This window comes from Mus caroli, unplaced genomic scaffold, assembly GCF_978045245.1.
Source record: "Mus caroli unplaced genomic scaffold, Mus_caroli_1 scaffold_7, whole genome shotgun sequence".
Taxonomy (NCBI): domain Eukaryota; kingdom Metazoa; phylum Chordata; class Mammalia; order Rodentia; family Muridae; genus Mus; species Mus caroli.
The window spans coordinates 23516672-23544128 of NW_028227262.1; the positions used below are offsets into that span (position 1 = coordinate 23516672).

Here is a 27457-nt window from a genome sequence, read left to right on the forward strand (position 1 = left end):
ACTCTTCCCATCAAAAGAGTGACAGTGACGCTCTGCCTGGAGGTGGGACAAATATCAGTGGGCTGATGCCGGGCTTTGAGCACATGCCCTTTGAGAGCCAGGAAGTTAGCATGAGAGCCTAGGGGTTAGAGCATCATCAGATAATGCCCCATGCAAGATCACCACACACTGGGTACCAGCATACCAGGGAGAGGGGGGAGGGTGGGCAGTTGCAGACCCTCCTTGGAGCAGCATGTCTGCAGAACCAGGTCAGGAGCCTCTCGGGGAAGTGTCTCAAAGTCCCGGATGAAGATGGGAGCGATGGGCCTGCTGATCCTCTCCAGTTCCTGCATGTTGGCATGGGGGCCCACCCCAATGGGTACCACCTGGATGTCTCCAGGCAACCTCTTGATCTCATCAGAGGCGGGGTTCCCCGTGACCATGTAGACCAGGTTAGGTGCCTCTACCCGGTCCCCTTGGCTGGGAGAGAAGCTATGCTCAGAAAGGTACTGCAGGGCCTGCCCAGTGTTTGTCCTATTGCCGCCCTGGTAGCGGATCTTTCGCACGTGCCGCAGCACCTCCTCCTTGGACTGGGCCCCATTGAAGGCATACTCCATGGTTACCGTGTAGGAATACTGCAGTACTGAGATGCGAGTTGCATCCGGGCTCACATCCATGTGCTGGATTACCTCCTCCACGAACTCCTTGCTCTTATTGAAGTTGGCTTCACCAACTTCGTCTGACCCCTCCAGGACAAACACCACATCCAGAACCATGGACTTCCTCTTTGGTCCCGGTGATGAGATCCCAGCGACCCCTGGACTCACGGTGACGTGGGCTACCTGTGGAGGCTGAGTTGGGGCTGGGGCCTCAGGAGCAAGGTCACAGAGGTAGCTGATTATCTCATCTCTTCTCTGCTCCAGCTCATCCACCCCACTGAGCAGAAAGGCCTTGTTTTCGGGGGCCTGCTTCTCGATGAGGCGGATCTGTTTGAGGCTGACGTGCGGCCCAATGCCCACAGGGATCACGATAACCTTCTTCTTCTTCAGACCTTGGACATAGCGGACCAAATTCCTAGCCATCCGTGGGGGCTCCTGGCTAGCAGTCAGGAGCAGAGTGATATGGGAGGCTTCAGGGCGATCAATTTTGCCAAAGATCTGGAACAGTGTGTACTTCAAAACCTCACTGGTAGAGGCCACCTGGCTGCCTGTATACTTAATCTGGCTGGTGATGCGCCGAAGCTCTGAAGGTCGCTTCCGGGCCTTGAGCTCAAGGTAGGCACGGGAGCCGTCATGGTACTCTACCACTGCCACACGGATGCGCTTCTGAGAGATGTGTAACCTCTCCATCATGCCCACCACAAAAGCTTTGAGCACTTCAAACTCAGCCTCGGACAACATAGAGGAGCCATCCAGCAGGAAGACAAGATCCAGCAGCTTGCTGCAGTAGAAGTTGTGCAGGGGGGGCTCAGGGGTATCCTCAACATATGGGGTGGTAGAGCTGACTGGGGCATCAGTTGGGGGTACCACCAGGCCTCCAGGCTCTTGGCAGGCTTCACACGTAAGGTTCACACCATCACAGTGACTGTAGCAGAAGGGAAAGAAACCACAATGATTCAGGGAGGACCTACGGGCTGGCAGGACTGCCTCGCAGGTCCCCCATGGAACGTCCTGCCTGCTCCCATCAAGCAGGTCTCACCTGAGTGAGATGTCATTGTTGATGTTTTCCCAAGATGAGTCTTGAATACAGAGAGAGAGAGAGAGAGAGAGAGAGAGAGAGAGAGAGCAAGAGAGAGAAAGAGAGAGAAAGAGATGGGGTACGGAGGAAGCAGAGGCTTCCTCAAACTTTAATCCACTTTGGAACCTGAAAAGTGATCTGTTGTGCTAAGCCATGTAACATTGATTTCCTTCCAATCTATGTCTCTAGCCACATTAATATTTAATTATAATTCAAACCCTCTTATAAGTGTCTCTGAGGACAAATAGCATTCTAAAATGTTGGCACACGCTGGGCCTTGTAAATGTTCTACTGGAGATGAATGGTTTACATTAGAAACCATTACAAATGTTACGAGAACTTAAGCCGTATGGATTCTGAACCGGTGTTTAATGACGCTGGACCTCACGGGAAAGAAGACAAACGAGAGTAAGAAGATTTCAGGAAGACGGATGAAAGTGTAAAATCACTGCTCCATCTAGCAGAAACAGGATGTGGGAAGACTAGATGTGTTGCATCTAGGAAGTGGCGATGGCTCCATTGCCCATTCTGCCAACAGGCAGATGGTAGGCTTGATGTCTACCAAGGACTGGCTAGCCCTCAGCCTGGCTCCATGATGCCCACAAGCCTGTGTTGAGTCATTGTCCAGCCCACAGGTTTCTCTAGGACCAGACAAGTTTCCAGCCCTCTGTAATCACTGTACCCTTCAACCATGCCATGTTCCAGAAAGCCACCCATAGCCAGACCACAAGGGAAATCAAGATGGGCTGTGGTGGGGATCCACACAGAATGCGCCTCCTCCATTCTGCTCCCTTGGTCTTCCATCTTTACAGTAAATATAAGAAGGTGACAGTGCCCTAAACCCTGGGCATGTCCCATGACCTCACTGCTAGCCAATGTCCCCAACCTGCCTTGAAACACTAATGTAGATCATCATGTACCTTTCTCCAGGCCAGCTGAGGGGACAAGAGACACTTGGAGTTTCCATTCCCTTTGAGCTGGATGCCCTAAGTAAACTTGCAGTGAACATTTCCCCTCCTTTGTTCCTCATGTCTGTTTCCGCACAAGGAAGGTGGGTAGGATCTTACTGGGAAGGTAATTCCTACTTCCTCATAATCCCACAATTTATGGCCTCAATCCTTGGTTAACGGTGCATGAGTGACATACTTCCTGGTTTCCTGTGTTTGCTAGAAAACTCACCCTGGGCAGTGCTCACTCTTGTTTGTACAGATGGTGGCGGCAGGCTCTGGCTGTGGCAGCTGCAGCCACAGCCCATCCCCAGTGAACCCAAGTTCCCATTAGGCTCGATTGGTGTCAGGGAGTGGTGCTGACTATGTCAACATTTGAATAAATGTTCCCTACCTAAGGGCAGGACTTCAAAAAGTCCAGGAACCACCCTCAGGACCCCTCACCTTCCCAAAGCCAGGTTCCCAGAGTTTGTTCCAGCAAGAGCCTAGGGTGACAGCAGTGAATGTCTTCCCACCGGGTTCTGAAAGCCTGTGGCCTGGACCACAGCCCCAAGATGTTATATTTGAGGGCCAAGAATCCCATATCCCTTTCCTTCCTACATTCACAGATGGGGGGGCAGATCTTTAATATTCATAGATACTGATCATCAGATTGTATGTGATGTCCAGTTAGAGTGAGGTAGAATTGTTCACTACCCCATGCTGCTTATACATGTTGGGATATTACATTGCACTCCCTCAAACAGTACCTGTTTTCCATAGGAAAAAAATGGGGGAGGCAAAAACTCTTGAGAAGCATAAAAAATTTCTTTAAAACACTGAGGATGGAATAGCACCTCTTAAAGAAAATCAGACACTAGGAACAAACCCAACCAATAGTGCTTCAAAGAGATGAGTGGGTGGGTGGGTGGGTGGGTGGATGAGTGAGTGGATAGATGGGATAATGGATAGGGGGTGGATGGGTGAATGGATGGATGGGTGGGTGGGTGAGTGGATGGATGGATAGATGGATGGATGGATGGATGGATGGATGGATGGATGGATGGATAAATGGATGAATGAATAGATGGATGGATAGGTGGATGGATGGGTGGGTGGATGGGTGGGTGGTTGGGTGGGTAAGTGGGTGGATGGATAGATGGATGGATGGATGGATGGATGGATGGATGGATGGATGGTTGGGTGGGTGAGTGGGTAGATGAATGGATGGATGGATGGATGAGTGAATAGATGGATGGATGGGTGGGTGAATGGGTGGGTGGTTGAGTGGGTAAGTGGATGGATGGATGGATGGGTGGATGGATGGATGGATGGTTGGGTGGATGAATGGATGGACTGACTAATTAAGCTCACTCTCAGTTCATGCTGTCTGGAAGTGTTCCAGAGACCAGATTCTAAGAGCCTGCATAGGAGGCAGCCAACCCATAAGTCTGCCGTACCAATTCTGACAGTGTGCAGGGTCATCAGGACTCAAGGTGATTTTCTTTCCAGGAGCCAAGCGCCGACCAGCCACCTCACACACGGGGCAGTCTTGGGGGTCTACGCAGGTCTGCAGAAGTTCATCCAGGATTCTCCCTGCACAAGACACCTCATTAGGAGCCCACCAGTCACCTCTCATACCAGGTAGCTCCACCTACCTGCCACTAGGGGAACCTGCCCAGAAACTCACTCTCCAGACTCCTCAGTGATCACCTCACCACACAGGGAACATCCTTCTTTCTTGGTGCATTGTCTGCCCCTCTGAGAAGCTGAGATGGAGCTTCCTATACCACAACCCTCCCTTCCCCGGAGCCCTAGGACAAATGAAATCTTATCCCCAAGGAGGCAAGGAACAGTTTGGCTCAGCTCACTCTTCCCGAGCATGAACTCAATACTTTAGAGCTGGGCTATCCAACATGCCCTGCCATGAGGCTACTCATGTAAACTAAGCATAATTCAGTGAGATGAGGAAGCCATTTCCTCACATCTACTAGGCATCGTTGCATTGGATGGATCATAGCCATCACTGCAAATTCTGCTGGAGCACATTGCTTCTCTAACTCCAGAGGCTGAGGCAGAAGGATGGTGAGTTTGAAGACAGCCTGAGCTACACAGCAAGACTCTATGGGGAGAGGGAAAGAGGAAGGGAAAAAGAGAGGGAGGGAAGGAGTGAGGGAGAGAGGGAAGGAGGAAGGAAGGAAGGAAGGAAGGAAGGAAGGAAGGAAGGAAGGAAGGAAGGGAGGGAGGGAGGGAGGGAGGGAGGGAGGGAGGGAGGGAGGGAGGGAGGGAGGGAGGGAGGGAGGGAAGGAGGGAGGCAGGCGGACTGTTCTATATGATAAATCCACAAATAGGCCCACAAAAAACTGTTTAAGAAGCAATAGGGTGTGACTACATGGGAGAGCTCAGGGAGGGGGTGAGTTCTTTCCTCACTACTGAAAAATCAAAGGACAGATGATACAGCCCCAATGTGGCATCAGAGCTGCTCTGGCTTTGACAAAGAGATCTGTCAAACAGACATTTTTGGGGAGCTGGAGGTTGGTGCGAGGCACCCTTGGACAGTGGAGAACAGGATGAAGAAGGAGCACACCTGTCTAAGAACCCATCCCTCCATCCCTCCAGCCTGTTCCAGTCAAAGAGGCCTCACCTGGAGGGCAATGTGCATGACAACCCTCCACACACTGCACAGGGCAAGCCAGAGGCTCAGGGTGCTGACACGTGACTGGGCAAGCCGGCGCACAGCTGTTATAACGCCACTCACACTCATAGCCATTTTCCCGAACATTCTTTTCTTCACAGCTCTGGGCTGTGGAGACAAAAGAAAAGGTGGTGACCATGTGACTCTCAGCAATGCAAGAAGCCAGTCTCCCCCCTCCTTCCAGAATTTCTGCAGAAGTCTCCACCTCTCCATCTTGACTCCACCACCCTACTCACAGTCCTACTGTGACCTCCTTACCCTCATCACCATTGTTACTCTTTTCAGAATCCGTGTCTCCACCCACTCTTAAGGAGATATGTCATCAATGTTTTCATTCCCTTCAGAGTCCACATTCCCACCATTTCATTAGGATGAACTGTCTCATAGCTTGACTTCAAGCCATGCCTCAGCCAGTGCACTGAAGCTGCCCCTCTCTCCCAGGAGAGTACCCTCCAGCCCCACCCCGACCCCACCCTCCAAGGTGCTTATAAAGCTGTGCATCTGAGAGTGATCTGATGATGCAGCCCTGGAAACTCACCACACAGTGTGGGTGTCCTCCAGGCTACCACCTGGCCATGCTGGGCACACACGTGGGCATAGGCAGCAATGGTGTCACAGAAACAGGCGCAGTCCCCGATGGACTCACAGGAGCAAGTGTCATAAATACAGATGTCCAGGTATGGCTCAGGGTCCACCTACAGAAAGAACCTCAGGTAGCCTCAGCCTGAGCCAGGGTGAGAACGCTGGCTTATGGGTAGGGTGCAAGGGATGGGGGTGAGGGTTCCTGAGCCAAAGGAATGCAGAACACAAGTCCCAGAGAATGGATGGGTAGAGTCTTTGTTTCTAATCTGGATTCCGTTAAGTACTCAATAAGGCAGGACTGCCAGCCTCTCCTATGTTACAAAATGCCTTCAGAATTTGCTAGAAGGTTCCCTTTTCTGTCTCCCACCTACCTGCCTAGCTGCCTATCCTTCCCTGAAGCCCTGAGTGTGGAGTAATTTTATATAAACACACACAGATTGGCCACTCTCTTTCCTTGCCTCAGTGCTACAGCAAGCAGAATGTAAAGATGAATTGGAACATAAGGTGCTATGGGGCGACTTAGTGGGGCCTGGCTGGGTACCCTTGGCCTTGATCTTAAGTCGCCCTGTAGGGAGGAATGTCCACCCACAACCATGATCAACCACAGTGGCCACTTCTTGCTCTTCTTGTCTCCAAACCATGCTCCTGCACTTTCTGGGCTTTTCAGAGGGGGAAATTAATTCATCAACCAACGAATTGCTGTTCCCAAGACATTTTAACATTCCTGAGAGCTCCAACTCCCCCACCACCCCCACCCTTGTCTTCATTCTTTTAACTCAGATGCCTCCCGAACCATAGACCCTAACTTTTTTTTTGGAGTGTTCCTGGGCTGGAAGTCTCTGGAGAGCTAAAAAACTGAGATACATGGACTCAACCCATCAATCATGTTTAAGGGAAACAGCACAGGTGCACAATGGATAAGCATTTGTGTAGAGACACAATCATACATGCTTGTGCGCACATGCGTGCAAATGCCCAAAGAAGTCCATTTAACTGTGGAGACTTCGTCACTATTGTTTGATGTTATATGCTATGAAATGTATGAGAGAGAGGAATGAAAAGAAGCCAGAAAAAAAAGGCAGACCCCCAAATCGCTGGACTTAATGCCAGAAAATGAGTTTGAATGAGAAGGGAACTGGGCACTAAAGAGGCAATTTGCTGATTTGCTTGTGGCTGATGATTGGAAAGGTTCTGGCTGGGTCTGGGCACATAGAACAGTAACAAGGAAATGAATTCCCTGGCTCTGATTGGAGACAATGCAGAGAGAACTTCAGAGCATACAAGGAAAGTGCTTAGCCAGCCATTGCTTCCCTCAAAGACTATGCATGCTCTTCTCATCTAGAAGCCAAGAAAGAGCTATTGTGGTGAACCCTTTCAGGACTCCAGCCTAGTTAGTGCTCACATCGGACACTGACACTCAAGGCAGGCACAAGCCTTTGGATCATTTTGCCTCCCCTCTACCCACAAAGTCTTACCAGCCTGTTGCAGCCCTGGAAGATGTCACTGGTAAGGATTCTGCAGGCTGAGTCCACCATCGTCTGTTTCATGATGTTGTTGTGGCAGGTGGCAGGGGACACGTCTAGTGACAGCTGAGAACAGGAGAGAGCACCAGAGAGGCCAAACATCAGACGGCCTTGCTGAAGGAACTCAACCCAGAAGGACACAGGAGACCTAGTTCCAGGCTCTGATATTTCCTATAGTTCCGGCCACCACAGTCCCCCTGAGAATAAGAGGACCCTCTGTCCACACAGACCCCAGGTGTACCTTTCTTGTGTCGGCACACTGTGAGCTCACTTTCCAGGAGTTCCCAAAGTTGACGGGGTCTTCCTCCACCTGGAGGCTGCTGCTGGTGAAGTCATTGTTCTGGATGCCATCAAAGTTCCCACAGAGGCCACACACCTGTTCCTGGGTGAGGGCAGGGGATGCACACTGTAAACCCAGGCACACTCCAGGTTGGGGGAAGAAGGTACCAGAGGAGGAGGAAATGGGGGAAACAGAGGGAGGAGGAGGAAACAGACAAGGCAGAGAGACCCAGAGAAGCAGCAGGATGGTCAGCAAAGCCTTGTCCTCACCAGAGCCTTTCCCTGTGCCTACCCACACTGACCCACACTGACCCAAGGAAGCAGAAAAAGGCCATGAGCCCAAGTCTCATGGTCAACAGCAGAAGAAGGACATAGGCTGTTTGACCCTGGGACCCCACTGTGGGTCATTAGCCTCCCTCGTCAGACTATGAACATAAAGAACAACAGGCACCACTATTAACAGATGGAAGACAGAACTAAGGAGGGAACACAATAGTCCTGCCTTGATGCAGGCAGGGGAGTCCCCTTACCCAGACGACAGTGGCTCATTCAAGGGGACAGGGGAAAACTCTACAGCTTGAGAAATGGCATCAGGGAAGAGCTAACGCACCTCCTGAGACAGGCATGTGCACTGAGTCCTGAGCAAGCCTGACCACAGAGAACCAGGGAAGATGGGCAATCTTAAACCTACTCTACTCTCCATACACGGTCAGAACCCTGGCCCAGGAAAGGAAAGATGACTTAGTCCATTCTGCGGACTGGGCTTGGAACCACATGTATAAGTCATTGAGGAGTATGTGAGAATGTTACACAAAAGGTCATCGCACATCTTATTCCACCCACCCGGCTTCTCTCCCCAGATAGTTACAATCCTCACCCTCTCTTCTCCATGAAGACATCTGTACTGACTAGTTTTGTGTCAACTTGACACAAGCTGGAGTTACCATAGAGAAAGGAGCTTCAGTTGAGGAAATGCCTCCACGAGATCCAGCTGTGGGGTATTTTCTCAATTAGTGATCAAGGGGGAAAGGCCCCTTGTGGGTGGGACCATCTCTGGGCTGGTAGTCTTGGGTTCTATAAGAGAGCAGGCTGAGTAAGCCAGGGAAAACAAGCCAGTACGGAACATCCCTCCATGGACTCTGCATCAGCTCCTGCTTTCTGACCTGCTTGAGTTCCAGTCCTGACATCCTTTGTGATGAACAGCAATGTGGAAATGTAAGCTGAATAAACCCTTACCTCCCCAACTGCTTCTTGGTCATGATGTTTGTGCAGGAATAGAAACCCTGACTAAGACAACATCTACTCCTGTGTCACCTGTTCAAACAGGGCTCATCAAACTAACCTACCCAAAGTAACGTCCCCATACGAATATACTCTCCACCATGGTTATAGAGAGCAACACTGACTCGATCAAAAATGTCTATCCATAATCCAAGAACTGTGATTGTATCACCCACACAGTACTATAGTCTTCTCGTGGTTTCACTGTGTGGTTGAATCCCCAAAGGGCTTATTCTCTGAACGAGTGGGTCCCCAGTATGAGTTCGAGAGGTGGTATAACCCTCAGCAGGTGAGACCTAGTTGGATTTAATTAGTCACTGGTGATGTCACCCTTGGAAGAGATAATGTCATTCTCATAGCACACCAGTTGGTTCCCGCACCATAAGGTTTTTATTGTTTTGTTTTGTTTGTTTGTTTGTTTGTTTGTTTCTTAAAGGGGGAGCTGAGGTGGCTCAGCAGATAAAGACTGCACAGCCAGCTGCCAAGCCTGATGACCTGAATTCAATCCCTGGGACCCACACTGCAGCCCCAGGGAGAACTAAGTGATCTGCTGACCTCCACACACTAAGGCACATAAATGCCTACACCCATAAACATGATAGATACATACATACATACATACATACATACATACATACATAGTAGATACATACATACATACATATTGGATACATACATACATACATACATACATACATAGTACATGCATACATATTGGATAGATAGATGATAGATACATACATGATAAATAGATAGGTAGATAGATAGATAGATGATAGGTAGATAAGTGATAGATAGATGATAGGTAGATAGATAGACCATCTATAGATAGATGACAAATAGATTGGATAGATGATAGATAGATAGAATTTTAAATTAGATAAAATTAAGCAGGTCTCACATGTGGACCATATCTACATGAGGCCATTTTCCTTTTCCTGTCTACTTTGCCTTCATTCACCATGGCCAAGCTGGTCCCCACCATTAGCCCAAACAGTTGGAACCACCCAGTCCTACACTTTCTGCCTCCAACAATAACAATGAGAGTTGACTAAACCTCCTTTCTTCATAAGGTACTCAGCTTAGAGTACTCAGAACATGGAGTAATGCCCAGGACAAAGGAACTTGGTACAGTTAGGTTACTATGCTGTGACAGGAAAATGTCCTGAATCATCTAGCAAGCCGTATGTGACCACAGAGTCTGACAAGAGGCAGAAAGGGGCTGAGTGTAAAAGACACTGTGACAGACAGAAGTGTGGGGGTGGGGAGGCCTGAAGATATGACTGAATGGCAGCTCACTTTGAATACAGGAGGTGGAGCCACAAGCCAAGGAGTTCACTCAGTCTCTGGAATCAAGGAAGCATAAAAGCTCCACGGGAATGCAGCCCTGCCAACCTTCTGGCTTCTAGAACTAAAATGCAATGCACTTGTGTTGCTTGAAGATGCTGCAATTGTAGTGATTTGTCATAGTAGCATGAGTACACACACACACATGTGTTCACACATGTAGACATGCATACATATGTGTACACAAGCATTCACGTGTGCTTGTGTAGATATATGTATGCATACACACACACACACACACACCTGATTTTTTTTTCCCCTTGCTGTACACACAGTGCCTGGAACCATCCAATACACTGAGTAGAAACATAATGGGGCAGCTAGACCTTTCTAGAAATGGAACAGGCTGTCCCAGGGAAGCACACCCCTCACTGATGTGTACAATCTAAACATGGATGGCACTGTCAGATGGTGTTGAGGCCACTCTCAACAAGAACAAACCAGCCACCACAGTCAACAGAACCCTTGTCATACACACACCACATAGTGATACCACGAGAACCCCCAAAACTATAGAAACCCACACAATGTCATCATCTTTCTGCTCTCAAAAGGGGTTAACCTTGGGCCTGGGGAGGTAAGTCAGATAGGCAAATGCTTGCCGCCCAAGCACAAGGACCTGAGTTCAATCCCAGCACCCACATTAAAAAGGTATTCCTAGTGGTGTGCATATGTGACCCCAATGCTAGGGAGGCAGAAACAAGTCCCCAAAGCTCACTAGCCAGCTAGCCCAGCCTAACGGATGAGCAATCCCAGATCCTGGTGAAAGACTTTGTCTCAAAACACAAAGTAAATGTCTCCTGAGAAATGAGGCCCACTGACTGGCCTCCACATGCGCACATACATGCACACATTCATGTACACACACGAGCATGTGCATGATCATGTGTGCTAGCCTGGGCTCACTGGTAAGGCAACATCCCAGAATAGATGGCAATGATTTAACATTTTGTGAATTTAATTTGCCTCTGTGGATTAAGAAACCTAAAGAAAAGCTACCCTGCCTATCCTTGCTCTCCCTCCTCAGTGAAAACAAAATGTGTGCCTTCCTGGGCCAGTCAAGACACTGTTAAAGCTGTCTCTGTCCTCCCCACGTGCAGTCATCCTCTGTGACCACTTAGCTTTCCTTGTGTGGGGAGCAAGGAGGCTAGACCAGAGAGAGAACCACTGTTCCCCCAATATAACTGGGAAAGGGCAGCAGGTTACTTCTTAGAGAACCGATGTCAGTCCACACGAATCAGGCAAGAAGCAGCAAGAAGGCCTGCTAACCTGGTATGTGTGCTTCAGGACCACAGAGATGCTGAGGTGGTGGTCCCAGACCACAGAAAGGGCCTGACCCAGCAGCAGGATGACGTACCGGCCCGACTCCACCACCTCAAAGTGAGATTCATCTCTCAGGGGCCTCTTAACGTTCACCTGAAGGAGGAAGAAACGGGAAAATGAGGTGAAGGAGGGCAGAGTCCAGGGCTCCCTTTTCACACAGTCTGTCTGCCTTGCCCACCAATAGCAGAGATGGCCCCTGAGACCTGTGTGTGCCACCAGCTACTTTCTAGCAGAACTCCCTGAGGCCAGCCCTCTGCTCCACAGGAATGGCTGCATCTGTCTGACCTACCACCCTCCTATGATGGCAAGACCACAGTGAGAAAAACAGAGAAAGAGACCAGCACACTTCCTGTCACCTCACAAGAAGGGAGGGAGGATGCCTTGACCCTCTATCACCAACTACATCAGTCCCTGACTTGCTTTTTTGTTTTTGTTTTTTTTTTTTTGTTTTGTTTTGTTTTGTTTTGTTTTTCAAGACAGGGTTTCTCTGTATAGCCCTGGCTGTCCTGGAACTCACTCTGTAGCCCAAGCTGGCCTCGAACTCAGAAATCCGCCTGCCTCTGCCTCCCGAGTGCTGGGATTAAAGGTGTGTGCCACCATGCCCGGCCCTGACTTGCTTTTTAATGTGGCCATGATTTTAACCACCTCTAGTCAATGGGATGAAAACGCTACCCACCTATGACCGCCCCCCGCCCCACGACTTGTTTTCCTGTTTCCTGCCACTCTCTGTTCTCCCAAGTGACTACCATCAGGAGTCAAGACTGAAGAACAGGGACCATGAGGCTTCATGCTCCAGGCAGAAACTTCTAGAAGAAGTCTAGCCCAAACTACTTACTCTGCCAGAGTCATCACCACTGACAAACCCTCAAAGCCCGCTGCAGAGCACTTGGCTGACTGTCGGATGCATAAAGTAGAGGCCAAGACCAAGAACCTGTCACCCCTCAGAGATCTCCTCTCCTGAGAAACGGGCCTCACACAGGGCTCATCATCTCTACAAATCTTCCCCCCTAGGAGACCTGCCATCTTCTATTCAGCCTCTCTGCTGTCATCTGCCCCAGACAGAACTGAACTCTGAAGTTGAGCTGACATTGCTGGCTCCCAGTCAGCAAACTTGCTGAACAGTTTTTCTTCCCTGTCTGTAGAGAATGCACTTCAAGTTCCCAGCTGTCACGGGTGGGTATTAACAAAACATCAGGGTGCAAGCAGAGGCCGCGGGAGCCAATGAACCCAGACTTGGAGAGGCTGTAGCACAGCAGAAAACCAAAACCAGCTGAATCAAATCGGTGACCCGGGAACAAGCAGCCACTCTGAACAGAGACTCCAGGGTTCCATCTTGATCTACCGAGGCAGAACCTCAAGGTGGAGCTGGGGATCTGCCCTTCGCCACTTCTTAAACTGTCGGGGTACAGAGGCTGTGGCTGCTGGCTCTGTTCCTCTTCTCTGCTTGTCAGAAATCTTAATCTGAAGAGCTGGGGGTGTATCTGTGTACAAGGGTGCTTGCTTGGCACACCCAGGCCCTGGGATCCACATGATCTTTTAAAATCTCCTTAAAATATAAACCGCATCCCATAACATCCCTTTATTATTCGGGCATGCAGTGGTCCCTGGGTAGCATTAGTTTTGCTTCCTACGTTTTGTTTGTTTGTTTGTTTGTTTTTGTCTTTTGTTTTTGTTTGTTTGTTTGTTTGTTGCTTACTTCAGGTGACTACGGAAGTGTTGAATGGAAAATTCCAGAATGCTGATTAAGTTTCAGATAACTTTGATCAAAACACATTGCAGACATTATTCTACTTTATTATTAGCCAACATTAATGCTTTGCTCTGTCCACTTAATAATCCGACATCATGCCAACTTGACACGTACTAAAGTCATCAGAGAGGAGGGAGAAAAGAAAACGCCTCCAGGTCCATTGATGAGAGTCCTTAAGATTTGTGGTAGGGATGCTGAACTATAGCTCTTCATAGTTTAAAAAAAAAAAATGGCTCCTAATGGCTGGAAGCAGGGATGACTCTGTTATCTTTAAATGGTTGACCACTGGGGGCGTGACCATGCTCCAGTAAGTACATGGGCAACACAAATCACACTTGGTATATTTTTTCCATTTTTTTCTTTTGGGGGGGATGACACAAGGGTAGGAGGTGAATCTAGGAGGAATAGGAAGCGAGTGTGTGAAATTTCCAAATAATCAATAAAGATACTATGTTGAGAAAAAAAAACAAGAAAATGTCTCCTTCCTGTAAGGCATTTTCTTAATTAGTGACTGATGGGCGAGGGTCAGCCCTTGTGGGTGGTGCCATTCCTGGGCTGGTAGTCATGGGGCTTATAAGAAAGCAAGCTGAGCAAGCCATAAGGAACAAGCCTGTAAGCAGCACCCCTTGATGGTCTCTGCATCAGCTCCTGCCTCCAGGTTCCTGTCCTGTTTGAGTTTCTGTCCTGACTTCCTTTGAAGATGAACAGTGATATAGAAGTGTAAGCCAAATAAACCCCTTCCTCCCCCACTTGCTTTTTGGTCATGGTGTTTCGTCGCTGTAATAGAAGCCCTGAGACATTACTAATATGCATAACGGAACACACTGGGTTCTGTATTGCCTGTGATCTCAGGCATCTCTCGGGGATTTTATCCCTCTGTGGCTAAAAGGGAGGGGGACCACTGTACATGGAAGGGAAACCCCTCCTGCCTGCCACACTCTGCTCACCTCCACCAGTCAGCACTGTATGAGGATACACAGGCAGAGATCACTGTAGGAGACCCTCTCCCACACACATACCCACACTTGAACCACAATGGGCTCACACGGGCCTGTATTGGTCTGTCAATTGCTCTGCTCTCAAGACCAGCTAACACAGCTCGACCTCATTCTCTACAATGGCTGCCATTCTACCAGCTCAGTTCTAAATGAACATTGGGGAACCGCTCCTAATAAATGAAGGGACAAAGGGGGACATAAAGGTAAAGGGGAGAGACTGGCACTTACCTCTCCGTCAAACAGTTCAATCTCCCCTCCATCCACCAGGATGGTCACCCGCTTCCTGCACTTCACTGAGGGATAACTGCAACCCTCATTTCCCACCAGGATCTGAAAGGTCCCAGGGTTACTGCCACAGTAATCCTAGGGAGAGAGGGCACCAAGAGGGAACGATTACCCCTTCTCACAGAGCAGAAGATGGCATCGTGACTTCCAGGGTCAGAGAATATCATCAGATGAACCCTGTACATGGGGGAAAGGGAGAGGTAGCCCCAGGGAAACTCTCTCAGGGGTCTAACCTCAGCCCTTACAGATGACCTTGTACCCACACTCAGCACAGAGGCAAACACAAAGGAAAACAGGGGAGCTAGAGGACAGCACATGTATCCACATACAAATGCATATATAAACATACACATACACAGATAGGCACACATGCATATACAAACACAAACACACATTCATATATACTTCCACATGCATATACATACATACACACATACATATGTATACACACATACACATATACAAGCATATAATATATATGCCTAAACATATACACACACACACACAGATAAACATGCACACACAGGCACATACCTGTACATACACACACATATATATGTATATATATACATATATATATGCACATATACTTGTAAATGTGTATTTGTTTATGTGTAACCATATACTTATATATGCATACACACACATATTCTCACACACAGAGATACAGAAATCACAGCCTGGCCATCTGTAAGGTGAGCATCAGTCCACTTCCTGATACTTTTGGGTGAAATGGTTTCAGCTGGTTCCTGGGTCCCACAGGTTAGAAGCTGGACAAGGCTGTGGGTCCTTGCCTGGTTCTTGTCACCAGCTGACTTTTTGGAAGGAGAAAGCTCAACCTGACGATGCCTCTAACTAACAGGGAGCGCCCCAGGAGAGAGCTCCAAAAGGCAAGCCAAGTGGGAAAGAGAAATAAGCACACAGCCTTGAAGGGGAATCCTGAAAAATGGGTCACTGGGGAAGGTGTGCAAGCCGCTCAGTAGTGGTAATGCCCCTGACTCCTTTCCACACGCTAAATCCATTGTTTCTGGAAGCTGATAGACACATTGAACCTTTGCTAAGGAAAAGAGCCTGTGGAGGAGCTCTAAGGGGCACACAGAGGCCCAGAGGCATCAGAAAAGCCATCTCAAGGTGTGTGAGCACTGTTTCCCAATGCACTGTCTCCCTGGGTGGCCTGGGGTATGTGAAGCCAGCCTGGCTGATGCCCCAGGGTCCCACCCCCTCCCAGCATGTCTGCACATAGTGACCCTGGTTACCCATAATGCCTGCCACACAGGTCCTGCAGTTCCCTCTCCGATTTTGAAGTCCTACCTTCAGATCATTCCAAACAGCCTCCTCCCCCAGAGAACGGGGACAGAGAAGCCACATCAGTCAAGTCTGTCCTAGTATCTCAACTCTGAGAAAAGCACTTGTCCTCCTTGGTGAGCTATGTGGTGTCGGCCAACAGAAGAAATCACAGGAGCCCACAAGGTGGGTCTGAGGAGGCACAGGGGCTGGCAGGGCTCCCTAGTATGGTCTATGTTCTTCCTGCTGGACTGAGCAGCACCTGCAGCCCCAGCCTCACCATGTTAAGGATAAAACTGGTGACAACTTCAATAGGACCATAGGTCAGGCAGCACACTCCAGGGGTCATGCAGGCAATCCCCCTGCCCAGGAATACTTCCTAACAATGGGCTATCAGGGAGGGTGGCATCCAGGATCAGCTCCCATGTGCCCTGGTTTAATGTCCACCAAAATGAAGAGCCATCTTTCTCTAATCTATACCTGTACCAAAATGGCCTGAGGAGCACCATACCAGTCCAGCTCAGAAAATGAAATTCTGTTCTTAAACTTCCTACATCTTTGGGCATCCTTTGGGCGATTAAAAAAAAATTACTCTGACAAAACCAAACCCTAAAGGTCTTTCTATAGATAAAACCTGACCCAGAGACTCCCACGGCACCCCCTGCTCTGCCCGACACAGATAGCACCCCCCCCTCTCTTCATTTCCAGTCTCACCTGCACCAGAATATACTGGCACTCCCCCGGGAACAGGTACTTGAGTCCATCGAAGGTGAGGTAGTGGGCCATACCAATGGCAGAGCAAGTGGCGTCACACACGTGGTTCGTGCAGTTCCACTTCCGCTCCCGGCAGACACTAGGGACAGCCATCAAGTGTTACTGGTTTGTACCTTAGGCACCAGGGGTTCAAACAGGCCTTAGACAAAAACCACAAGGAAACAAGGAGGCAGTGGGGGGCATTGAAGACGCCAGGTCATCACGTAGGTAGCCTCAAGAAGCTAAGCATTTGGAGCCTGTGGAAGGCACATGGGCCTCAAAGCACAGAGTCTGCAGGAGAAAGGAAGGCCAGGCTGCTCCCAGAAGGATACAGAATATGGAGTGAAGTGGGTGAAGAGAAGGCCAGGCGTCCTCTCAAAGCCATGTGCCATGGACTCGCTAGAGTGTAGCCTCACCCTAAAAGCTACAGAGTGCCCGAGATTAGCCACAGGCTCACTGCATCACAGACACACTGAGGCTAAAACCCCTTTAGACCAACAGAGATTGCAGGTCGAAGCATCAGAAACACTCAGAGACTGAAAACCAGACCCCGAGTCAGCCAGGAGTGGCTTTCTGTGTGCGGTTAAGTGTTTATATCTATAGCGATCTGCTAGCCGCATGTCCCACCCCTCACTGCCCTTAACCAGAGCTGATTTAGGGAAGCTCATCGTGCGTGCGTCAGAGGTGGTGAGCTCAGTCCTTAGGCACTGATCCTCCACCCCACCTCCGTCCACATGAGCCTCAAAGACTGTCGATAGCCCAGGATTAAAAGGGTGAGTGGAAGGGGGTGCCCATGAAGGATAGTCAGAGAAGGCGGAAGGAAACCTAAGCCTCCCAAAACCCTGTGCCCTCAAGCCCACTCTGAGAGCACACAGAGCCTGTGGGAAGAGATGAGCCTTGAGACCCAGCCTTAAGGAAGAACAAAACACATCATGTGCACAGAAAATGATGGAGCCTGGAGACCAAGCTAATTAAGCCAGACTCAGAACGACAATTATCATGTCTGCTCTCATATGTAGGGTCCGGATTTATTTAGAAGATAGAAAAGTAGATGGGGAACTATTCGGGGGAGGGGAAAGAACTGTGGGAGTAGGGAGGGGGCCAAGGGACGGTGACACTGGAGAATGTGTGAGCAAAGTACATTATATATGCATGTATGTAAATGTCTATGAAATGATTACCTTGTACAATTAATAAAAATAAATAGAAAGAGAAGAGGAGGAGAGAAGGAAAGAATGGAGGAAGGGAAGAAGGGAGGGAAGGCGAGAGAGAAACAGAGAGAAAGAGAGACAGCGAGACAGAGAGAGAGAGAGAGAGAGAGAGAGAGAGTTGAGAGGACCTTTCCAAACCCACCCCATACCTGGCCAGGTCACTGCAAGAGCCTCTGTAGAAGAAGATCCTCCCAGAACAGAGTCGCCCATCTGTAGGGAGCAGGAGTGTGACTGAGCAGTAATGGAAAGGAGCATCTCACAGATGGGGAAACAGAGGCAGAGCAAGGAAAAGAGCACTGGGGTTCCCATGGGGTGTGAGGACAAGTGTCAAAAGTCCTGTGTCCCACAGATCCTGGTGCTAGCATGACGGAGGGCCCCTGGGCGGGCACCCCAGAGGCTCACCAGGTGTTGCAGTCAATCTTCACTGTGTCTCCCGGGGCGTACTCCGCACCCTGGTGGAAGCAGGGACACCGCTCCAAGGCCACACACTTGTTTTCGTGCCGGACCTAGAGGAGAAGAACGCAAGTGTGTCAAGGGTCACAGGGACTGATATCAAGCCACGATGAGAATGTGTCCTGGCGCTCAAGTCTGCCAGGAGCCAGCGTAAAGAGAGACACTGAACCAGGAACAACCTAAGCAAGGAAGTAGCCAGGGCAGGAGTCAATAGCAGACTGGGGTGTGGCAGACATGGGCATCTTCTGCATTGTGTCTCCCTGTCGACTGCCTCTATCCTGCTGGGTGTCATAACCTAGGACACGTTTGCAAAGACTTCAGAAACCCATGTCAGAAGCCCTGGGAGTATATATACCAGACACAGCCACGTCACACAGACAGTGTCTCCAGAGGACATGGGAGTGTGGATGGCGACTAAAGGAGAATTATTTACCAGTGAACTGGGGAAAAGAAAGAGTCAAGTGTTCAGAGACAGGCAAATGATGCCCTTCTTAAGGATTCCCCGGGAGCTGGTCTGCTGCGGAGTGCTAACGGATCTTCCAGAGGACTCCTTAACGAGGTGAGCAATGCCTAGCTAAGCTGTTAGTTTTCAAAAATGGAGAAGTAAACTGTACACACATGTGAACCAAATTTCATGCGTATGGAATATAGACGTCGTTGTTGTTGTTGTTGTTGTTGTTGTTGTTGTTGTTGTTGTTGTTAACCAGGTAGTGAGCTGGAATAAAGGATGCTGGGCTTTTTTTCCTTTTTAATTTTAATTTTTTTTCCCAAATGTTCTTTGACAAGTGGGTGTTATATCCATAATTAAAGAAAATGCATGTCCTGTTTGACAAGAATTAATAAGCATTTAGCACCCTAGACTCCTCCAGGGACTGAAGACAAAGGAAACATAGCAAAGCCACGCTCAAAGCACGTCCAAGATATGTGGGATCAGGTGACGCTTCTCCCAGGGTCACCTTTTCTAGTCTCAATGCTCTGACACACTATCCACAGAGGTTCCTTCCTCCTTCCTCAACCCCTCAGGAAGCGACTCTGTAGCCTGCTACACTTCCTGGGTCTGCTAGGGACACGTGGGTAGGGAAGGAAACAAGACCTTCAGGCTTGATGGGTTGAAGAAGAGTTGCCAAGGCCAACCTAACCCCACCACCATGATCCACTGCCACCTCAACCAAGAAGCAGCCCTGGATAGCTGCACTGGTGGGACTTTATCTTGGAAGTGATATAATATACGTTGATCATATATTCTCCCCTGTTACCCTCTCCTGTCCCTTGGGACAGCCTAGGGAGGCCCACAGCTGCTGTTCTCTAGTACTACCTGGCAAGCAAGAAGAGGGAGCTAGTCTGCATGATCCCCCAGTCCAGTGATCTGGTAAGATCCCCTGCAAGCCTGAGTTCCTAGACCTTCGAATTAAATTAGATCCTGGGCTTAGAGGTATGCAGAGGATTTCCATAGCAGAGTCATCGTTTAAAACTATATGTGTGCTCGCACATGCACACACATACACGCGCGCACACACACACACCTGCACTGGGAGGTGGAAAGAGTAATATTCTCTCCAGTTAGTACCACATCTCTCAGCCTTAGGAGGTGTCCTCAAGTCCCTTGCCCTGTAAGTGGTGGGGCAGTATGGGTACAAAGAGCTAGAAAGAAGCCAGTCCATTGTCTCATTGATAGTGTTTGAGCCTGCTGCTACCATGTTCTTAGAAGACAAGAAGCCTATGAGATCAACAGAGAAAGCAGCCAGTTGGTTGGAGCAAGGAGAGGCTGCAAACATCTCCCTTCAGGAGCCTTCCAAGGTTCACAATAAAGGATGGGTGGGTTGCAGGATGGGAAGCTCACAAAGAATCAATAAAAAGTTGAAGAAAAAAAAAAAGTTGCATGCCCACAATATCCAAGCTTTGTCAGTTTAGACTTCAGTCTGAAGTCTGCCACCTAGCGGTAAATATATGTACACTGCTACAGTTAGTGGAGATGGGTAGCTGCATTTACAAGAAGGGAACCCTAGCCCTGCTCACCTGGTGTCTCACCTCTACAGACACTCTCTGTCCTTCACCTGCAGGCAGGTGTGGCAACAGGTTCCCAGGCCTCCTGCTGTACATACTGTCTATGCTGACCTCCCTCCCAAAAGTCACCCCACTGTCAAGAACCCTGAATAGCCACGCTGCAGGATCTCTATGCTCCCGTTTCATCTAGGTGGGTCTATGTGCCCAGCCCTCCTCAAACGGACACCACACCAAATCCCAGCTCTTCAATAGGATAGTGATGCCACAACTGTTGTGAGTTCTCACTAGCCGGGCGCACTCTCCTCTGTGCCCTGGCTTGCCTTAGTGTCATCACTATCTGGCAGGCTGCAATATCAAGATAGGGGCTCTGTGTTAAGCAAGACAGCATTGATGTGGGGACTGGTCAGTAGGCAAAACAGGACCTTAAAGGAGAAGAAAAGGTTCCCAGGCACTGTGTGGACACTTCCTGACTTGAGAGAGATGGTATAGACACAAGATCCTGGTCAAAAACACTCAGAGAAAGTCTTAAAGAAATCCCTGGCAACTGAGAACCACAGAGATAAAGGGAATTGGCCAGGAAGTGGGCAAGCCAGGTAAGCAGCCATAACTGAGTTATGTAGCAAGTCATTGAAGCCAAAAGTGTGACCTGAAGGCAGCCACCTCTGCCCAGCATGTCCTTTGAGAATACGACAGTGCTGCTGAGATAAAAGCTCTGACGCCTGTAGAAGACTGGAGAAAGCGTGGCAGGGATGCCCACCAAGGGCTATCAGCTCATGATTGTCCAATAAGCCTTGTCCAAGCTCAGACCCTCATCCTCAGTCCATTTCAAGAACAAGTACAAGGCAGGAAAAAACTGCTTTGTTACCCCTCTCTGGAAATTGCTCTATTCCTCGCTGTACTTGAATGCCAAACAGACTACTCACTCTCCAAAAATGTTTGCTGTCACCTGTCCTCGGTGGTTCTAATCCATCCATAGCCACAGTTCAATGTAACTGAGTCCCACCACACGTCGGTTAAGGGGAAAGCAATCGTATCGGATAACTCACACTAACGAGTGACTTCCTGTGGGGATTTGTCATGCTGTAAGCTTTTTATAAAGTCTTGTTCATTAACCAAATGAGCGTATTCCCATCATATTTCAGTGAACCTGGTTAGGTGACAAATTGTGACTATGATAAGTATTTTTGAGAGAGATAAGCTTTCTTGGATCTTATAAATGCTTATTACTTAACAAAGCATTCACCTCTCACACATGAGGCCCCGTAAAATCTCTGGTGTCCAAAAATGAAGCTCACTCCAGACGGAACCTTGTAGCTGGGATCTAGTTTTTAAGAATAATTTCCTGTGTCTTTCAGTTCCTGACAGGCCATTCCCTAATGCCAGCAAAACTGGGTACCAGTCTGAAAGATGTAACTGCTAGATTTCAAAGGATCAATCACCATCTCCTAGACGATGATGCTACACTTTCCTCAGAGGCCGAAGTATTTGCAAGCCAGTGTCCTGGCCTGAGGTCTAAGAACCAGGCAGGTTGAAGGATCCTGGCTCTGCCCTGGACTCCTACAAGGATCCAAAGCTGTGGATGGAGTGAGGGAAACAGGCCCATGGGCTGTGTTCTGCTGCTGACTAGTGGCGAAATTAGGTAATATCCTAACTTAAAGGAGTGGCAGCTGCTCCAGGCAAAAAGTTCAGGAGCATTGTCAAGGAAGAAAAAGTATTAGCCTGGGCTATCCAGTAAGTTCCAGACTGGCCCGAACTACAAAGTGAAGCCTGTCACAAATATTCAAAACAACCAGGAAAGACTTGAGAAGCCCTTTACAGTCACCCATGGCTTATCTGCATGAACTTACTGTGACAGTGGTCACCATGACACCAATACAAAGCCGCTGGAATGCCTATGACTCCCCTCTTTAACCTTCCCTCTATACCCTTCGAAACCAATATTACAGGTGAAGAAACGAAGATCTGAGGTGACTTGCCACTTGACTCAGTGTGGGGACCTAGGACTGGAAGCACCAGATCACCACCGCTGTGGTTCTTGCCACTTGTAAAATCTCCCACCCCTACCCCTTCGAGAAGACCTTGGGGGCAGCTGCGGGGGGCAAATAATCTGCTGTCTGTGATGGAGCAGAAGGCCTCTGCTCAGCAGGAGGCAGGCCTGCAACACTGGGAAAGAAAAGGCCTCGCCACTTTCCTCCAACATCTTCAAAGAAGTGCTTTTAGGCTTAGAGGAAACAGGCATGGAGGAAACATGGTTTGTAGAAGAGGACAATGGCCACCCAAGGTCAGGCCAGTGTCAGAGCTGACCAGTGACAATGAGAATGCAGAAACAGACTGTAATGTCACATCTGTTATATGTGATGAAAACTGGGTGGATCCTATACTTTGGTTAGTTGGTTGGATGGATGGGTGGATGGATGGATGGATGGATGGATGGATGGATGGATGGATGGATGGTTGAATGGTTGGTTAGATGGATGGATGGTTGGATGGTTGTTTGGTTGGATGGTTAGTTGGTTGGTTAGTTGGTTGGTCTGTTTTGCCTTTTAGAGTCCTAGAGATGAAGCCAGAACCTTACACCAACTCACATCCTATGGCGGTTTGAATAAGAAAAAACCCCATAAGTTCATCGTTTTAATACCTAGTTATCAGTTGGTATAGCTAGTTATCAGTTGGGAGGATTGGAGGTCATGCCCTTGTCAGAGGAGGGATGTCTTTGTGGGGGGTGGGCTCTGAGGTCTCAAAAGCCCATGCTATTCTCAGTTCTCTCTTCTCTCTGCCTCCTCCTTGTAGATAGGGATGTGAGCTCTCAGCTACTGCTCCAGCACCATGCCTGCCTGCCTGCCTGCCTGCCTGCCTGCCTGCCTGCCTGCCTGCCTGCCTGGCTGCTGCTATGCTCCCCAGAATGGCCATAGACTCTAACTCTGGAAGTGTAGTCTCATATATACTCTTATCTTCCTCAGCTTGTGTTGGCCATGATGTTTTATCACAGCAGTAAAACAATAACTAAGATATACTCTCAATTCCTATCACTACTTTCTGTTATTTTATTTCTCAGAGAATCCATTTTCACTGTATTTAAAAGCATTGATCTGCAACAGACGGGAAAGGTTAAAAAAAAAAAAAAAAGACCTTACACCATCCCACCGGTGGCAAGACGAGGAGCTGACCCACGAAGTTTCTAAAACTGAGTCTCAGTTATTTACAAACACAATACGCACACCTCTTGCTACAATTCTACAGAACTTTCTGGCTTCTTTGAGACAAGATCTCCAACTTGAGCTGGCGTTCAACCCTCCATGGACCTAAGGATGACTCTGAACTTCTGATTCTATTATGTCTACACATGCTCCATTACCACCCATTTTATACTGGGGTTAAACCTATGACCTCCTGCATGCTAGGAAATCACATCCCTAACTGGGCTCCATCCCTAACCCCATACCTTGTTTGTTTGTTTTTCAAGTGGTTTTGCATACATCTATCTCCCTTGCATCCACAGCCAACCAAGTGAGGAAGGCAGGCTGAGTCCATGACAGAGGAGGCCTCTGGGATTCAGACAAAGACTGACTGTCTATACATAAGTGTAGGGCCAGAGGGTGGTGGACATGCTAGTTTGGCCCCTGTACCCCATTCCTCCTTGGGTCTCTCAGTTCTTAGCAGATATGCCTCCATCACAAAGTCACTTGCCCCGCCCCTTGCAGTCATTAGATGCAGAATACCGAGCCCTTTCTTCAACCCCCTGGCATCACGCCATAGCCTTCCTCATCACACAGAGGACAGGGAAACAGCCATGGGAATGAGGTCTGCGCCATCAGAAGCTCCCAGGCAAGATGTTCCCAGCTCCCTTTTCTTTGTGCTGTGGCCAGGAACACGTGTAGGGCGCTGCAGCCAGCACGCTGTGCACACTTCATAAATTACATGGATTTCTCTGCTCTGCTGAACCTGGCCCCAGCTATCTGCACATCAGTCAGCCTCGTAATGAAGCAATTGTGAAAACAATCCAACTTCTATGGACAGAAGCATTTGTAAGGGGCCCCAGTTACACGTGTTGCCGAGAATGCATACAGGGGCTTCTGGGTGAGAAAGGAGTGCCTTCCAGAGTGTCTATGAGATACATGTAAGGTCACACTCCCAGCTAGGATTAGGGATCTGATCCAACTGTTGTGGTTATTAATATCTAATACTACCTAGATGCTTTTCTACACAGACACACAGACACACACACACAGACACACACACATACACTTGGCCCAGCTGGACATGTTGAGTGTCCCTGTAGTTCTAGCTACTCAGGAGGCTGAGGCAAAAGGATTGCTTAAGCCCAGGAGTTCAAGACCAGCCTGGGCAACAAAATGAGGCATGATTTTAATTGTTTCTTAATTTTTATTAAGAAATAATAAAAATAAATAATAAATAAATTAATAATAAAAAAAAAACGTGTAACTGGGGCCCCTTAAAAATAATAAATTAAACAGTTCCCAGGGCTGACATAATGCTGAAGAAGTCCCTTTCCTTGCCTGAGGTTCTCTCAAGTCAAGATTTCCCCTCCAGAAACACTGTAGAGACAACTGTACCTGCAAATCCCTAAGTTATCCACAATGAGAATTTATCTCAGTGTTTCTCAGCCCCCTGCTTGCTGCTCAGACACGGGACCCCAATCATCCTTCCCTATAGTGTGAGCCATGCTGCCCAGCATAAGGGCCATTCTCTACCTCCCTATAGAAGGTGATGGTTCTAGAAGCCTCAGGGGAGAAGACAGTGGGGAACATCCCAGAGAGAATTAATAGAACTCTCCATCTGGAAGAGAAGGACTAGAAAGGACGTACAGAACAGAGCTGTTCTGTGCATGCCATGGTGCCCAGCCTTCCTGAGGACATGGAATAAATTCTGGTTTCCAGGACAGAACAGCCACAGCTCCTCAGGCAGAGTCCTGGTGTGCACTCAAGCCATCCTGCCCACCTCAGGCTGGCCTCGAGAGCTTCCTCTCAATCCCTCAGTACATAACTTTGTGTATGGGAAAATAGAGTCACGGACAGCATCAAGACAGCGTGCATTTGAAAAAGAAAGGTCTAGAAGTTTCACTCTTCAAGGTGATGATAATAATATATGTATAATAATATATGTATAATAATATATGTATAATATATGTATAATAATATGTGTATAATAATATGCGTATAATAATATATGTATAATAATATATGTATAATGGGTTCTATATAAAACTGGTCAAAGCCAGGCGGTGATGGCACACACCTTTAATCCCATCACCCAGGAAGCAGAGGCAAGTGGATCTCTGAGTTCAAGGCCAGCCTGATCTACACAGTGAAGTCCAGGACAGCCAAGACTGCATAGAGAAACCCTGTCTCAAAACAAAAACAAAAACTGAATAGTAGAGGGAGGGAAGGAGGTCAGAAGGCTCAAACAGACTCCAACCATTGCCAACATTTCTAAAAGGTAAACAGAAGAGTCAGGTGGTCCCAACCAAGCACTGGACCTTGTGTGCCCTTCAGGTCCAGCCACTGGATCAGAATCTCAGGACATATGGGCCTGGCCAAGACCTTACAAGTCATTTAATGGAGCCAGAAAAGAAAGTGCCACAATTTGCTTATGTTATGATGGCACAAGTACACTATCTTGGTTGTGTTTTCATTGCCAACTTGACACAATCTCAAGTCTCCCGGAAAGAGGGAGCAATTAGATTGACCTGTGGTCATATCTATAAGGCTTCATCTTGATTGATAATTGAGGTAGGAGGGACTATCTAAACCACTGTGGGTGTTACCATTCCCTAGGCAGGAAGATCTGATTTACATACAAAAACTAGCTAAGCCTAAGCCAAAGAGAGAGGGGGCCGTGAGCAGAACTCCTCTGTGGTTTCTGCTTGAGTTACTGCTTTGAGTTCCCTCTGATCTTGAAGTGTAAAGTGAAATAAACCCTTTCCTCCCAAAGTTGCTTTTGGTCATGGTCTTGGTCGCAGCAACAAAAATCAAACCAAAATGGACATCAACATCTCTTAAAAAAGAAAGTTATAGGCAAATATATGTAAATCATACACAACTATGTATGCATCCTTCCATCCCCGCTGTATGAAATGTTACACTTGGGGAAATTCAAGTAGAAATACCTGTTTAGACATGTATTTTCTATAAATTGTGACTTTGCTTCCGAAGGCAGTTCTGTGCGCTAAGATTTTCTCTGTGTCTAATCCCATCAGCAGGGACATTCTTCTCCCAGCCCCTCCCTAAATTTAGCAACTGAATCTACCCAGCATCTCTCTCCCTGTTTCTTCTCTCTCTCTGGCTCCACAGACACCTCATTCACCATGGCCTACAGGAACATGGATGGGAAGGTGCCCCTCCAAGAATGCAGTGACTCACCATGCCTGGGGGACAGAGGCAGCCAGACACACAGCCCAGGCTCATACACTCCAGGTCGTAGTTCTGGCACGTCTTAGCACACTCCAGCCCTTGAGCCCGTGGGTTGTCAGCAGGACACACCAGCTTGACCATGGGTGGCCGGCAGGAAAGGCTCCTTTTGCCTTGAGGAAGGAAAAGAGGTGAGAAAAGCCATGGCAGATCACCCTTCTGTACTATCCTGGAGCTCCCCCCCACAGGAGCCTTCACTCATTTGGGGGGGCTTAGCACTGCCTGCTCCCCAAGATCCAAGACCTGACACTGCCCAATATACAATGAGCTCCAGCCCTGAGCCACAGTCTCCATGTGAGAGCAGGGCAGTAACTTTATCTATTGTGATGTTTCAGGTCGAGCTGGTGGCGGCTCTTCAGACCCCAACAGATATCACCTGATAACCTTCATCCCTCTTGACTCTGCTCTCCCAGTTTGCCCTGAACCAAGGTGCACTGTGGAAATTTTCAGACTCGGGCTTGAGAAGACCTAGATTGAGGTACTAAAATGGAGCTTGCTGGGATCCAATAGGAACACTCGGGAAATAGTTACAGCTCATGGAGGAGAAGACCCAGCCACAGGGACTCTAAGGTCCAACGTCTGCTCCAAGGTCAGCCTCCCTATAAAAATGGTGGCATCA

The 27457-nt window shown here is 48.5% G+C and overlaps 1 protein-coding gene across 2 annotated transcripts in view; it reads right to left on the minus strand.

The window, feature by feature from the left end:
- Vwf (von Willebrand factor) overlaps nt 1-27457 on the minus strand; it is a 135771-nt gene that overhangs the window by 42715 nt on the left and 65599 nt on the right. For both annotated transcript variants that reach the window (XM_085839881.1, XM_085839882.1), the window contains exons 18-28: nt 26791-26951; nt 18356-18459; nt 16704-16842; nt 14649-14783; nt 11619-11765; nt 7684-7824; nt 7395-7508; nt 5876-6032; nt 5287-5445; nt 4103-4238; nt 185-1563 (exon numbers count right to left, since the gene is read on the minus strand). In XM_085839881.1, coding sequence (XP_085696007.1) covers nt 185-1563; nt 4103-4238; nt 5287-5445; nt 5876-6032; nt 7395-7508; nt 7684-7824; nt 11619-11765; nt 14649-14783; nt 16704-16842; nt 18356-18459; nt 26791-26951 — 2772 coding nt within the window. The remainder of the gene's footprint in view (nt 1-184; nt 1564-4102; nt 4239-5286; nt 5446-5875; nt 6033-7394; nt 7509-7683; nt 7825-11618; nt 11766-14648; nt 14784-16703; nt 16843-18355; nt 18460-26790; nt 26952-27457) is intronic.